Raw genomic sequence first — 15,996 nt, 5'->3', positions numbered from 1 at the left:
ATATTCAAGAAAAAGCATTTGGCTTCTCTAATTCAATGAAACATTTCCTACCTTTAAAAGTACAAAAAAAATTCTAAAGTAATAAAATTACAAAATAATAAATGCTAATTAACAATACAATTTTTCATTGTGTTTTGCCTTTAGAGAAGTCAATTTTCCTAGTCTTTCTTTCTTCAAACAAATATTACTATTTCGGCACAAAATTATAATAATAATAAGTCAGTATATTATGTATTTTCTAGAGAACAAAATTTTCAGCATTCAAAATACAATGTAAGCTGACCAATGTAAATTTGCATTTTTTAATATAAACAACATTCAACAAAAAACGTTATTGTTTCTTATCAAAAGAAATATAGTTTATATTTTTATAATGACAAAATCACATTTATACATTCAAGGACAACAAGGAGGGTTACATTATGTTACATAATTATGGAAGCTACATTAAGCATTTATTTAATGTTTGTCTGATACAGTAGTTTGAGGAGTTTTTTTATATTTGTAAAGTATTACTACGTAAACTATCCATGAGGGTGACACATGTGCTGGTACTGTGAGAGGAGGCGCGTGTTGAAGAGGTTAAAGTTGACGCTTCCGGTCGGCCGGTGTCTCTCTTCAGCTCTCCGCTTCCTCGCACACAGCCCTTCACTTTTAGTACAGCCATGGCCAACGTCTCCGATACTAAACTCTACGATCTTCTTGGCGTTTCCCCCTCGGCCTCCGAAAACGAATTGAAAAAGGTAACGATTTGGTCACCTTGTCTTCAAGTTTAGAGCATGTTTGAGTGTGTAAATCGCCTGGAGTTTTGTGTGTGAGTCAGGAAGAGACAGGATTAGCATAAAGCTTAAGCTCGTCGTGAGTTTGGCCTAGTGTCTATAGTTACCAGTACATGAAGCCGCTAATATAGCGGTGTGTTGTAGGGTTTAATAAAGCCCGTCTCCTTTGTCCTTTGCCTTTATTTGCTTATTTTACTTGTGTGTTTTACTCTGAGGACAAGGACACTAACAAAGTCCACATTTATGATATTAGCTGAAAACAGAATTAGCATCAGCTCACCGTGTGGCTGGTGCGTAGGCCCTGACTCAGGGTTTTTCCCTTTTAAACGTGTGTTTAATGAGCTCGTTGAAACCCCAGTCTTGGAAAACTTCATCTGAACTGCCACATTTGATGGGTTTTCCGTCATTTTAGACCGTTTACGTCTAACGCCATTAGTCATGCTAAGTTATCTGTCTGTTATGTCATTGTCGCAGAAAGGTTTTTATTCAGGCCCAAAACATGCAGTGTATGATGGGGTATTAAAAGTGATGTTGATCTGTTAACTTGTTAGTGTAACTAATTGAGTGTTGCTGTTGTCTGAAACATTTATCACGAGGGTTGCGCTAAAAGCGCACTGGTTTATGTGAACATGACGCTGTTAAAATCTTAAGTAGATTGGTAATGTCTGTGACATGTTTTATTTCAACACCTCGTGTTCCTTTTAAGAGTTTAGTTAAGTTCGTGAATGTTAGTGTGACTTGGTTTTTATAGTGTGTTTATTTTGAACAGACTGCGGGCTCTTGAACTAACTTTATGAAACCCTAAATATATTTCAGGCTTATCGAAAATTAGCAAAAGAATATCACCCTGACAAAAACCCAAATGCTGGAGACAAGGTAAGATTTTTTTCTGTGTTTAGTTCCTTTTTAACCAAATATTGGGCATTTTTAAAACTTGTTGACATTTGTAAGGGTCTAATACGTGAATTCGAGATGCAACTGTTGTTAACAAATATTGCTGAAATTTTTAACAAGTTGAGGGATTTGATAAGATCCTAAAGGTATATAAGGTAAAATCGAGGTCGAATTGGACCATATTCATGTTTTGGGGGCATAAATATTAGGGATGCACGATATATTGGCCAACATATCGTTATCGGCCGATAACTGCTTATTTTGAATATTATCGGTTATCGGTCTGATAGCAAAATTAGGCCGATAAATGAGGGATTATTTTGGTTGTTTGAACCACTTCACTTGCTCATTGCTGGCCAGGTGGAGTTTTGATCGGTGCTTTCTGTGACATAGCACGAAGATGACACGTGTTGCGGGCTTAAGAAGAGTACGCTAGTCTAGCGCAAAGACAAGATGTCCGTGGTCTGGAAGTTTTCATTGTGAAAATAATATGAATATTTATCGGCCTATATATATATAGATATATATATATCTCGGTTATCGGCCCCCAATTATAAAGAGTTATCGGTATCGGCCAAAATTTCCATATCGGTGCATCCCTAATAAATATAACTTATTTAACATCATTATGTCTGCGAGCACACAGCAATCTCTTTCTCATTTCAGTTTAAAGAGATTAGCTTTGCATACGAAGTACTTACCAATCCAGAGAAGAAAGAATTGTATGACCGCTATGGGGAACAGGGACTGCGAGAAGGAGGCTGTGGAGGAAGTGGAATGGATGACATCTTTTCCCATATTTTTGGTGGCGGCCTCTTTGGCTTCATGGGCGGGCAGGGTCGGAGCAGAAATGGAGGACGGCGAAGAGGGGAAGATATGGTTCACCCGCTAAAGTAAGTCAAGTTCACAAGGCTTTGGTGGTGATTTTTTTTTTAGGTCATTGTGAACTTAACCTTTTTTTTGTAGAAATGTTTATATGCCATTAACTTTATTTTTAGCTGTTTGGTCAGACTGACCTATTTACTGTTTCCTCAATGGTCTGACTGACCTCTTTACTATTTCCCCAATTAAGAGGTCTTTTTCTTAGCCTGGCTCATTTCATCTGGTGTTTTTATTAAATCTGCTTTGTTTGCCATAGGGTGTCTCTTGAAGACTTGTACAATGGAAAAACAACCAAATTACAGCTGAGCAAGAATGTTCTGTGTAGCACTTGTAATGGGTGAGTAATATGTATTTGTCTAGGTGTTTTTTGGCAATTAATGAAAATCAACTCTGTAGTCATATGATAAGAATTTTTCTTTGTCCCACCACACCCTATAAGTACAAGATGATCTTGCTCTTAAGCCCAGAATACACTGCACGATTTTTGTCATCTTATAAGATCATTACCTTATCACACTGTGCGACATGTATCATTTAAACTCTGGTACGACAGGCATGTAGACTGTACGATGATGACACGGAAGCTTCGGCGGCTGCGTCACACGTTGCGCAACGTCACCAGCATGCGCTCGTAGTAAACAAATACCGGCGCGCAGGTCGTAGCAGCAAACACACTGTGCGGTGATCATGCCGAATTTCTGACACTGCCAGAAAACTATCGTAGGCTATCTTTGGACGCAAGACCGGGAAAACGGCCGTCTTTGAACCTCTTTCACTGTACGACATAGGACCACCGATGGAGAGCCACGATAACAGAAATCGCGACGATAGTTTCACGATGGCAATCTTTCGTCTGGGACAGCCAATTATCGTGCAGTGTATCCCGGGCTTTATGAGCTTGGAAGAGTTACTGTATTCGATCAGTCCTAAATGAGCTGAATGACTTGCCCACAAAGGCTTTTAAATTTTGGAAGCAATCCCTCAGTTAAATTAGTCATGGTTGCCCTATTAGTAAAGCTGTTTCTCTCTTGTTTTTCTCTGCAGTCAAGGTGGGAAGTCAGGTGCAGTTCAGAAGTGCACAGCCTGCAGGGGACGTGGTATGCGCATTCTGATCAGACAGCTGGGGCCTGGTATGGTCCAACAGATGCAGTCAGTGTGTACTGATTGTAATGGTGAAGGTAAGCTACTGGACTCTTTGCACACCCAAATGTATTAACAATTAGCGCTTGTTTTATCAGTTTTGAATAGGGTAATGAAGTAGAGAAAAATGTTTAGTGTGGAGGTACTCTGCTTCAGAGGCCGAGACGACCACGGTTCAACCACATCAGACACAAAGGGCCACAAATTATTAATTTACAATATGTGAACATATTTTTACTTCAACATAGGGATGCTCCGATCTAATATTTGTCTGTCTCGAAGCAAATGTAATATGATCCGGACAGTGATATTTGTGGTCCACTATTCAGGGATGTGATTTTTCCGGATTAATCCGGAATTCCGGATTTTCCGACCTGAAATTGTGACCTACGTGAACCATGCAGATATGTAAAAAAAAAATAGGGGGGAGGGGGGTATCTCACAGCCGTCACCATGGTAACCTGGGACGGAACCACAATTGCCGTCCTCGCGCAACAGGGCCACACCGGGCCGCACGTCAGATGCCATAGAGATGCATTTTCCTTCCTTTCCAAGTATCAACAAGGACGTATTTCCAACCGTTCGCAAATGGCAAAATGGTCATATCAATCAAGCTCCCTGCGAGGGGTCCTGCAGTGTATCTAAGTTGCCCACGCGCTACAGTGGTATCGTGAAAAGAACATCTCCAGATCGGATGATCTGAGTATGTATTATTGCTGGTGTCTATCGAAAAGACTCACGATCTCGATTCATACTCTGTATTCAGATGCTGTATTTACGTGTTCATGTATTTGTGTCTTGAGAGTGATGATGCAACAATATTGGTTCCGAAAAAAGGCAAGGAAATAAGTTGCTTCTGAACGTTTCTCAATCGGAAGGCTGCAGCCTCCGGAGGTCTCATATGCAGGCTGCATACGTCATCGAGCCTGGTTTAACCTAACTGAGCATTACATTCGGAAGTCATAAACATATTACAACAATTTACGATTAACTAAGAATAATAGTAAACTTTATAATAGTTAATATTGTGAATCTTGATGTGTCTTGATGACGTATGCAGCTTAGAAATGCAACCTCCAGAAGGCTGCGGCCTTAGGATTGAGAAACGGCCTCTGTATCATCGTTTGTTTTAAAGGTTTTGTGTTTTTAAAGTTTTAAGGTTGACCAGTTTGATTAAAATAAATAGCACCTGTACTTTTTTGTAAAATTACTTTTATTTATTAGTGTCAACCTTTTGTCAAACCTATTGTTTGTTTAACAGCTAACAAAGTTACTCATCTACAGGGGTCTAAAATTAGGAAAAGAGACCTTTAAGACACTTTATTATAACTAAAGGTCCTGTGTAGCACATTTTTAAAGATATTTGTATTAAAAAAAGTAAAAGTACTGATTTAACTTCTTTACTCAAGTAAAAGTACCAAAGTACAGGCTTGGAAATGTACTTAAAGTATAAAAGTAGCCATGCGAATGATAACCATTTTTTATGCAAAGCTAACGTTATATGGAAAAAAATCTTTGTAAGATTTATTAGTTCTTTATAAGCCATTGCCTACATTTTATATGGATGTCTGCAAAATAGGCCTTCTTTTGACATGAACATTTGCATGTTGTACATTTAGCTGTTAAAGTTGGGTAAAAATGTAAAACAAAAATAAGTTAAAACATGGTTGTTGTGATAGAGAGAGATGGTGTTGGAGCAGTGGACAAGACACTTGCTTTTGATTCCCACTTTTACACATCCACCAAAGAAGTTGTGTCATACTGTACAAAAACGTTGCATGTTGCACATCTAGCTGTAAAATAAATTAATGTGTTTTTTTTGTTCAAATAATTTGTTATGGGTCCTGCTTTACGGATAGTATAGATCTGCCACCAGTTTGATTGGTGTGTGTGTGGGGGGGGTCTCAATATATTTTCCTGCTTTTTTGTCCTTAGCCAATCATATGCCTGACTATTAAATGGTGAATAGATGTCAGATAATGCTGTTACAGTTTCATACACACAAACTGTTGAGTATGAATAATAAAAATATTGCCGATGATGGATCTCATGATTTAATTTTCATTTAGGGAAATAAAATGAAGAAAAACCAGTGTGGAATTGATCAGGAAACACCTGGCTGGCATGGAGATCCAATTTTTTTGTTTGTTCATTTGTATTAGTTCGTAACAGGCAAAAATTTACTTTTTTTTTTTATCTGAATACAAACAATGTTCCTAATTGTTTGAATGAAACAGACCACTGAGGAAAAAATAACTAAAATAGAAAAATATATATTGTGATTCATTCAACAGAAAATGACAACAGCAGCAAATAACTATAGCAGAGCAAACATGGTTAGTGGCCCTTGGATTTATGGTGTTGGTAAAATTTGGCCAGTGGTAAAACTAAAAAACCCCGTCTGGTTTATAAGTTACTTTATCACAGTTTTTTTTTATTTTAGTATAGGATCAGTTATTGGTATAGGAACAAAGGCGCATCGGGAAACTGTAAAGCATAAACAAGAAGTGTATAAAAATAATATAAATTGAGAATTTAATATGTTAGTTATGTCAGACTTATAGGGATAGTTCACCCAAAAATGAAAATTCTGTCATCATTTACTCATTCTCAGGTAGTTACAAACCCGCATCAATTTCTTTCTTCTGATAAACACAAAGGATATTTTGAGAAATGTTTCTAACCAAACCGAACCCATTTACTTCCATAGTAGGAAAAAATAATACAATGGAAGTAAATGGGTTCCATTAACGGTTTGGTTACAAACATTTTCCAACATCTTCAATCGTGTTCACCAGAACAAAGAAATCCATACAGGTCTGCAACAACATGAAAGTGAGTGAATGATGACAGAATCTTCATTCCTGGGTAAACTATCCCCTCAAAACTACTGTATCTGTTAGAAACAATGCAAGGAGCAAATGCATAAACAGCATAACAGCAAATCTTTGACTAGTTATCTGACACCTGAATGCACATCAGTACGTTTCTTGTACATGCACTGAAATACAGACGGTTCTGTTCATTGGTGGGAGAATGTGCCAAAATAAAATTGATCATCAGTCTATCGTCTCTGCGTGCTCTGCCTCTGTTTAGCTAAACAACAGGTTCTGATGCAAAATAGTTATATGAGAAGAATGAATAATAAAATATAATACTTTGCAGATTTAAACTGAAACAACATTAATTGAAATATTTGTATAATTCTATGAAAGTTACTTTTCAGCTAATGTGTATGACATTTTCTTAAGTCATTATTGATGACTGGTCAAAAAACGTAATAAATGAATGTGTAATATTTTGATGACCCAATAGCAATGCTGCAAGCCACGTTTAAAGAGCTGAGGCCCAAATGCAGGCTGCCGACCCCTGTTGAGTTCTTTGAATTTATCAAAATGTTCTTTGTGATCCAGGTGAAGTGATCAGTGAAAAGGACCGCTGCAAGAAGTGTGAGGGAAAGAAAGTGATCAAAGAGGTAAAGATTCTGGAAGTGCACGTGGATAAAGGTATGAAGCACGGACAGAAGATCACCTTTGGTGGTGAAGCTGACCAGGCACCTGGCTCAGAACCCGGAGACATTGTCCTGGTCCTGCAGGAAAAAGAGCATGAGGTACAGCACTGTTCACTTTCACAAAGCTTAAAAACTTTTATGGTTTTAGACTACAGGTAGTTCTGCCTTCCGTTTATTAAAAGTTTAGATTTGAAGCTCATAAAAAATGTCCCATCTAATTAAATAAATGCTTTGCCTTAGTCAAATTAGATCTTTTTTTTTTGTTGCTTATGTGTGCTCAAGTGCATTGGTAATGGCATTAGTTTAAGGTAATGAGTTGTTATTTTTATTAAACTACTTTTGAGATGGTGTGTTCAAAGTGAAATGTAAGCAAACCTTTTCCCTACCCAGTAGAGTTTGTCAAGTTAATCCTAAGGCCACATCTACATGAAGTCAGTGCTTTTCCCACCTGATCCTTTTTTATAATTTGATATTTTTTCCTCCGTAAACAAGGAGTAATCCCGAGAAATGTGTAAGGTGTGAATAAATGGCAGAAACTATCCCATAAGGGGCGTGTCATAGTGAGGACACACGTCATTGCAACAAGTTACCTTTCAGCTGTTTGACATTTGACACATGATTGGCAGTGCTGCCATTCAGGTTTGCAAATGATCTAGATCTAGTGCTCTCATGACTTGTATGCTTCTGCAGGAAGATGAACCAGATTGCAGTGTTTTATCCACAGGTTTTCAACAACCATTATCGCTATCTGTTGCCTGGTTTCAAGTGTTATTAGGGCATACTGGTTTTGCAAAGAAAGAGCCATTTCACTTTTTTAACATATTGGATATCAATGCATCTGTTGTGAATGATGGGTCACGTAAATGGTGTCTGGATAATTAAAGCGTAATCTCTTTCAACAGACATACAGAAGAGAGGGCAACGACTTACACATGACCCATAAGATTGGCCTCGTTGAAGCACTTTGTGGGTTCCATTTCACATTGAAACACTTAGATGATAGACAAATTGTTGTGAAATACCCAGCTGGTAAAGTCATTGAGCCAGGTGAGTCCTGTGTACATGATGTATTATTGATGTGTTTATTTAAAGCAAATTTGTAAATATTAAGTATCACATTATGTGTGATGAATTAATTGCCTGTTAATATTGTGTTCTTTTGCAGGCTCAGTTAGAGTTGTTAGAGGAGAGGGGATGCCACAGTATCGAAACCCCTTTGAGAAAGGAGACTTGTTCATCAAGTTTGATGTGCAATTCCCAGACAACAACTGGTTAAGCCCAGAAAAACTTACGGTAGGATATAATATATGCTACACCGAAGCTGTTACGTTTTGCATGCATTTTATGTTGTGTCTTATGGTGCATTCCCACCAGCTGCGTTAGAGGTGGGAAAAACGTGCTATTCGCGCGTAGTTGGGCGCTTGAGCATTTTAGATTGCTCGCTTCATTCGCGCGTGGAATTCTAGTCATTCGAGACATTCACATGGAAATTTGCATCATGGGAGGGGCTTCTGCGACTCTGTTTGCTTCCTGTAATCACGTCACTACTACAGCATGGTCCTGATTGGTTAACGCGGCGCGGAAATCCGCAGAAGTTTATATTTTTCACCTCGCGTGTTTCCCGCGGCATCGCTCAATTTGTGCGGATGGCGCATTCCGTGCAAATTGAGCGATGCAGCGGGAAACGATTGAGTTGAAAAAGCCGAACTTCTACGGATTTCTGCACCGCATGATGCCTAACCGCGTCTTTGCATTGACTTAACATGTAAATCACTCGCGCTTCCCGCGTCTACCGCGTCTGGTGTAAACCCTGCATTAAACTGAGCCAACCCTTCTTTTAACTGCATTAATGTTAAGTTCATGTTCGGTGACCATGGATGGAAAGACAAAATAAAAAAAACTCTGTCTTCACTATATTAAATCATCAATAAAATCATTAAAGGCACACCATGGAACTTTTTGGGCACTAGGGGGTGCTAGACATGTATTTTTCACGCCTAGCACCCCTAGAGGCCACAAGTGCCGCAGCACTGTCGCAAAGGAAAGGAACTGGCCAACCTTAAAACTAAACTGCAAACTAAACATTTGTTACGTTCTTAGTTAAGGTGGCAGTCTAGGAGTTGAATTTAAAGGTAACAGCAAGTTGAAAAAGTAATAATGTATGGCTAGGTAAGAGTCATTGAGCACAAAAAGGTAAACTGAGAAGTATTTTATTAGTTTAGAGTTCTTTTCTCAGTTAAAATTAAGATAAGGAGGCAGACAAAAATTCAGGAGGGGGAAGGCCCAAAATAACAAACAAAAATGACCCTCTGTCTAGTTAGATGTGTAACTGCTAAGCTAGCAACAGAAAATGAAATAAACAACAAAAGTATACTCTACCTCCCTGACTAGAAGAAAAACAGGAGAAAACATGTTACAAAAAGGAATAAGCGGGCACCCACCTCCCTAAGGATTCCAGAGTTCAAGATGTAAAATTAAATTAGTTCCATTAAATGGCTACAACCAGCCAGGTAGTACAACACTATACAACAAAGAGTCAAATACTCTAACAACTAGAAAAGTACAAATGTGGTATTTGGCAATGAGGATTCAACATGCTTAGGAGGCTGCCCCAGAGTCTTTCGCTGCTGCTCTCTTAAGGTGTTTGCCTGCTCAGGGCAAATGAGTTGCAGGTGGTGACAGCAATCAGAGTATTTGCTCTCTCTCCTCTCACCTGGTGGAAGACAGAAAGAGAGAAACCACACACACATACAAAATACCCACAGGTACACAACCACATTAACAATCATAAAAAGAAAAAAAAGTATACGTTCCTTGGAACGTAACACATTTAAGACGCTAAATGATCAACATTTTGAGACAACAGGGAGAAACGCAGTCATGTTACAACTTTCTGATGAGGGACTCGTCGTGGCAGAAGCCATTTTTCAATCTGAAGGTTGCAGCCTCCGGATGTCGTATTTCTAAGCTGCATACGTCATGAAGACTGTCTTATTTCAGAATATTAACAATTATAAAGTTGACTATTATACTTAGTTATCGTAAATTGTTGCAGTATGCTTATGACTTGCGAATGTAATGCTCAGTTTACCTTAATAAACCAGGCTTGATGACGTATGCAGCCTGCATATTTGACCTCCGGAGGCTGCAGCCGTCCAATTGAGAAACGACCAGAAGTATTTCCTTGCCTTTTTCGAAACAAATATTGTTGCATCGTCTCTCTCTCCCTCGCCACCAGGATTTTCCGCAATGGCGCTCTTTTTTTCCTCTCTTTTGTGTGAAAATTGTCGCTCCAAATCCAATAAACCGATGTGTAGGCAAACGGTTTTGGTCTGCCGCTTTGTAATACGTCACGCTAGTGACAGCGGAACGCAGCAAATGAGGAAGAGAGAAACGCTCTGATCTGATTGGTGAATGAATAGGGTTTGGTTTTACACAATGAGTTTGAGCAAGTTTGACTGCTATAGCATTCTGGATTGTAATGTAAATACCATAGACACAGTAAAAGAAAGGTAAATACGTGAACACAGCATCTGAATACAGGGAACTATATGCAAGATAATCGCCGTCATTTATAAAGAAGATCACATTTATGTATGAATCAAGATCGTGAGTTTATATCTAAAAATTGCCTTAAAGGGGAATCGAACCCGGGTCGCCCGTATCATAGGTCTGTGACACTAACACGGTGCCACAGAGTCATATAAAAGAAGTTGTTTTCTACACTCCTTAAGTAGCCTCCAGCAAAATTCACGTTAAAAACAAATTGTGTGGAGGAAGTGACGAATGCCGTAAAGCAGTCAAATTTTGTCGTTTTTTTTTTTTGTGCTCTGGTTACTACCAGAAACCCTAAGTTTTAAAATACGAGTAAAAGTGATACAGACCCCGTCAGGCTATGGTAGACATGTCATTCAACCTGTTTAAAGTCGATGTACTATCACAAGGGTCTTGAAAATTTATTATGAAGGTTGAAAAATTACATGGTGTCGCTTTAATCATTGTTGTTATCCTTTTTTTTCTCTAGCCAGTGAGCATGTACAGTGTGGTGTTATGTTTACTAGTGGTGGGTCTGTACTATATAAAATGGCAACATCGTATTTTTTCTTATGACCTAATATTTCTTTCCCTTTTTTGCAGGAACTGGAAGATTTGCTGCCAACACGTGCTGATGCCCCTGTCATCTCTGGAGACGCAGAGGAGGTGGACCTGCAGGACTTCGACATGAGTAAGAGCTCATCTAGCGGTCACCGCCGCGAGGCATACAACGACAGTTCAGATGAAGAAGGAGGCCATCATGGCCCTGGAGTGCAGTGTGCCCACCAGTAAACCCAGCTACCGCATCTTTCTGGTCCCAACAGTGGGGATTAAACATGTTCTAGTTGCACAAACAGGTGTTTGTTAAAATCTGATTCAGGGCTGCCTTAAATGAGAAATAATATATGGCCGTTCCTGAGCACCTGATTCCCTTGTAGTCAACGCACGGATGACCTGTATCTAATAATTCTTTCTTGCTCCTCCTCCTCTCCTCGTCTGCCCCACTTCAGAGAGACAAGGGTAAACGCGCTTTGTACTCTGTGTGTAACTTGCATTTTTTGTTGTTGTCATCGTTGTCGTCGTAGTGTTCACAAGTTTAAAACTAACCATAAAATGCCGCTTTGGCCCTGGACTTTTGTTGGAGAGTGACTTGGAAGAGGGGTTGAGAGCGATCCCAAAACAAAATATAAAGGCCGCCGTGGGACTTTTTCACCAATCCAATTTTAGGTTTGTATGTATCTGTGCTCAATTTTTACCACTTTATTTTATTTGTAGATTTTTGCTTTCTTCCTTTCTTTGATATTTTAAGAATTGGAACAAGAGACTATAACATGTATAAATGAAAGTGATTGTCATTTAAGCTTTGTATCGGCTGCTGTCACATTTGAGTGCGATTTATGTTTGAACTAGTCGAAATAAAATCTTCAATTGCCTATATTTGCCAGCAATCCAGGTGCATGTTGAAAACATTATGGTCCCTTCACCGATCAAGAGAGGTCATACATAATGAAATAAGTGGGGGGAGAAGCACCTTTAGGCTTGTATCTTCTGTGAAAAAAGTTTGAATTGTTAAATAAAACGTCCTTCAATATCTCCTAAAATAATTCGTCTTTGCTTTTTTATGCCCGAGGCATTACTTGCCATTGTTAGCGGTTTGTTTGACGTTTTAAACGATTGGTACTGCTAGCTGTAGATTATAGCCTAATGCCAAAATTCAGGTTGCCATCAGCATTTATTGATTCACTAGCTAAATTTAGTTGTTTTTTTTTAGCATTGGCTACTCACGAGTCTGTACAAAGACTGTTAAATTCTCGACTTTGTTCTGAGACAAAGACTATTGAAAGATCTTACATTGTAAACCTGTTCAAGCTAAATGTGGTTTCCATCATATTCTCGGCATTGACAGAACAGCTTGCTGTAGTAACGAAAAGATTCAGCACATTGTTTAACATGCGCGCACAAACGAAATAATGGTATTCAAAAGACAATTGCCATGAGGGCAAACTGTCAATTCACAAACGAATAATTCGAAGAAAACAAGACTGGGCTATTACCTCATGTTTCCTGTGCAGGTGACAGAAGTTAGTTTCACGCGGAGCATTTGACAGCTGAAGTACCGCGAGAGCGATTCAAAATCTGTGTTTTCGTATCGCTCTCGCGGTACGTTGATGTCAGGCCGTTCTTCTGACTGCGCATCGCCGCATGAAGTCTAGTGCAGGGGTCTTCAACCTTTTTGTGAACTTTTTAAGTAGTCTACTCAAAACATATTTCACTTGTTGATATGTTTTTAACAAACATAAAGAAGTTAAGCTTATATAAAAATATGTAATAAATATATATTAAAACTGAGGCTATTAATAGAATGTGCTTTGGCGGGAAACTCGCAGACTCTGCGCAGGCAACAACTGCTTTTGAAGTACACCAGAGGGCAGTAAGTAGGGTTGCCAACCGTTCCGTATAATACGGAATCGTCCCGTATTTGACACATAAAATTCTTGTTCCGTATTGAACTGATACGGAACGCAGTTTGTTCCGTATTTTATGAAAATTAATTCAGTGCAAATATATGACAGACACATAGCTTCTAATATGTCAGCCATGAACGAAGACCACGTCATTTGTATAAGAAAACCCTGACGGTGCGGTCATTTCTCCCTCTGTTCGTCTATGATCAGCGCAGCGTTTTTAACATCTTGCAGCCCCATCAGGGAATGCCCTTTTAATTGGTCGTTTCAGTCATTGTGATGTCACGTATCATAGCAACGATGACGACAAGTGTCAACAGCGGGAAATGTAAAAATGACTGCACCGAGCAGCCGGCGAAAAAGAAACGAGCACAAAAATATAAAATTGAATGGGAAAATGATTACCTGTGGCTGGAATGCGTGAGGGGCAATGAATACAAGGCCAATTGTACCATATGCCGTCGCGTTTTTTCTGTTTGTCACGGCGGAGTGTGTGATATTAAGCAGCACGCATGAGGAGATAATCACAAGAGGAGCGAGAGGCTGCGGGCACAGGATGGAGCTATGTCAAGGTTCATTGTCCGTCAGTCGTCTCCAGAGGCTCATATGGTATGTAATTATGTGGATTTTTAAAACTCAAATACAGTTGATAAGAAAGTGATAGGCTAAACCTGTACTATCTCTCCAGTGCTCTCCCTCTTTCCTGTGTCCCGCTCCCCCTCGTCTCATAATGTGTCAATCATTTCTGATGGGTTTCTTATTAAATAATTATGGATTTAGATAGCTCAAGGTTTAAAAAGGGGTGGGGTCTTTGAAGAGGGCGTATTATAAACTTAACAAAACCATGGTTCATTGTTGGCAAAATGATCATGATAGCCTTTATATTTCACATCTATGTGGTTCAGTCTTGTATACTTATTAGGCATACTTTGCTATTCATTAAATATTTAGGCCTAAGAAGTTGTATGAAATATGAAATATATGTATCTAAATTTATTAATTCGTTTCCACTATTTTCACCAGAAGTCTTCATTTAAGGGTTTTATTTTTTTCAAAATGCGCCCCCCCCCCAGCGTTCCTTATTTCCATTTCAGAAAGTTGGCAACCCTAGCAGTAAGTGACACTATTACTCATAATAGACTTTCTCAGCAAAATGTGTAGCAGGGTATGTTTAGTTTAACAACAGTATATTATTGTTTTGCGTTAATGAAGACATAAAAAGGAAAACAGTCATGGTAGATATGTGTGGTAAATTTGTTTAAACCCGTTTTTTAATGGCCTTTAATCCCTTCAGACTGTCAACTGGACAATCATTTCTTGAAGGTTTTATTTTTAGTTCATCATATCCTCAATACAAGAACCACATTTCACCAATACACAAGGTTACTCCATTTACTATAAAGCCATGGGTAATTTTAACTAGTTAATTTTCTGAAGGGTATGCGTCATATTGGCAATGATAGTGGACTAATTATCATCTTTTTAAACTTTATTTTTACAAGTTAATATTTTATTATAACATTTAATACAAAATATTTTTATTTTACTTCTGTATAGCGTTTAAAAAGTTATCTTGTTATATCAAGTGATTAGTATATGTGAAACGCTTGGGTAAAAATGAGGAACAGGACTATGAGGAACAATTTTGGGAATAATGGCTTTGTGCTTCTTTGTCATGCTTTGATTCCTTCCCTAGCATTTTATCCCTTACTTAACCTGGGGAAGGTTTATCTGACATAGGGTGGTTTCCTGGACAGGGATTAGCTTAAGACAGGACTAGGCCTTAGTTTAATTGGGTAATATAACTATATAGTCAACATTTGAAGTGTATCAAAACCTTTCATAAAAGTTGTTTAAAAACCAATTCCCAACACGCGTTCTTGTCTTTGGACAACTTTGATTAACTTTTTTGATCCACTTCAAATGTTGACTAGTGTAGTTTTAACACACATGTCTTACTAAAAACATTACTTGTGTGAATTTTAAAGCAAAACAAAGGGCACTGATGTATTTTAAAGCAGTGGTTCTTAAACTGGGGGCCGCGAGATGGTGCCAGGGGGGCCCCAGTTTTATGACATTTTATAAAATACATTCATTTATCATGAATTCTGTGTGATTAAACCTAATAAAAATAAGGCTACCAACCAACAGCACTGCTTTGTATAACTTAATAAAGGGCACTGATGTATTTTAAAGCAGTGGTTCTCAAACTGGGGGCCACGAGATGGTGCCAGGGGGGCCCCAGTTTTATGACATTTTATAAAATACATTAATTTATCATGAATTCTGTGTAATTAAACCTAATAAAAATAAGGCTACCAACCAACAGCACTGCTTTGTATAACTTAATATGTTTTGTTTAATTAAAATTTGTCATAAATTTTCTTTGGGGGGGAGCACGAAGGAATGCACCTTACACAAGGGGGCCGCACGCGGAGAAAGTTTGAGAACAACTGTTTTAAAGTATGTTAGTGCAAGTTGTTTTCATACTTCTTACATTTATTTTAGTCTAAGATAATCTAATTCCTGTCCGGGAAACCACCCCTTAAAGTTGAAAGTTAAACTTTTTCTGCGTGGAGACCCCTTGTGCCCTTCGTGGTGCCACAAAAGAAAATGTATGACATAAAACATTGTGAAACATGCAATTTGAATTAAACAAAACCTAAATATACAATGGACTGCTGCTAGTTAATAGCCTTATTTTTCTGAGGTCTAATTACACAGAAATCATGAAAATGTATTTTATAAAATGTCATAAAACTGGGGCCCCCAGATTGAGATCCACTGAATT

The 15,996-nt window shown here is 38.4% G+C and overlaps 1 protein-coding gene across 1 annotated transcript; it reads left to right on the top strand.

Annotated features, from left to right (window-relative positions):
* The first annotated feature begins 581 nt into the window (after positions 1-581).
* dnaja2a (DnaJ heat shock protein family (Hsp40) member A2a) lies at positions 582-12,177 on the top strand. The gene is made up of 9 exons (XM_055207671.2): positions 582-743; positions 1,596-1,655; positions 2,340-2,566; positions 2,812-2,892; positions 3,600-3,733; positions 7,109-7,305; positions 8,109-8,253; positions 8,372-8,499; positions 11,344-12,177. The coding sequence occupies exons 1-9, from the start codon at positions 666-668 to the stop codon at positions 11,530-11,532; spliced, it is 1,239 nt and encodes a 412-aa protein (XP_055063646.1). The 5' UTR covers positions 582-665; the 3' UTR covers positions 11,533-12,177.
* Positions 12,178-15,996: the final 3,819 nt, after the last annotated feature.

The sequence above is a fragment of the Misgurnus anguillicaudatus genome, chromosome 21, assembly GCF_027580225.2.
Source record: "Misgurnus anguillicaudatus chromosome 21, ASM2758022v2, whole genome shotgun sequence".
Lineage (NCBI taxonomy): Eukaryota > Metazoa > Chordata > Actinopteri > Cypriniformes > Cobitidae > Misgurnus > Misgurnus anguillicaudatus.
Note: the sequence above shows the minus strand (reverse complement) of the source record. Positions and strands in the feature narration are given on the sequence as shown.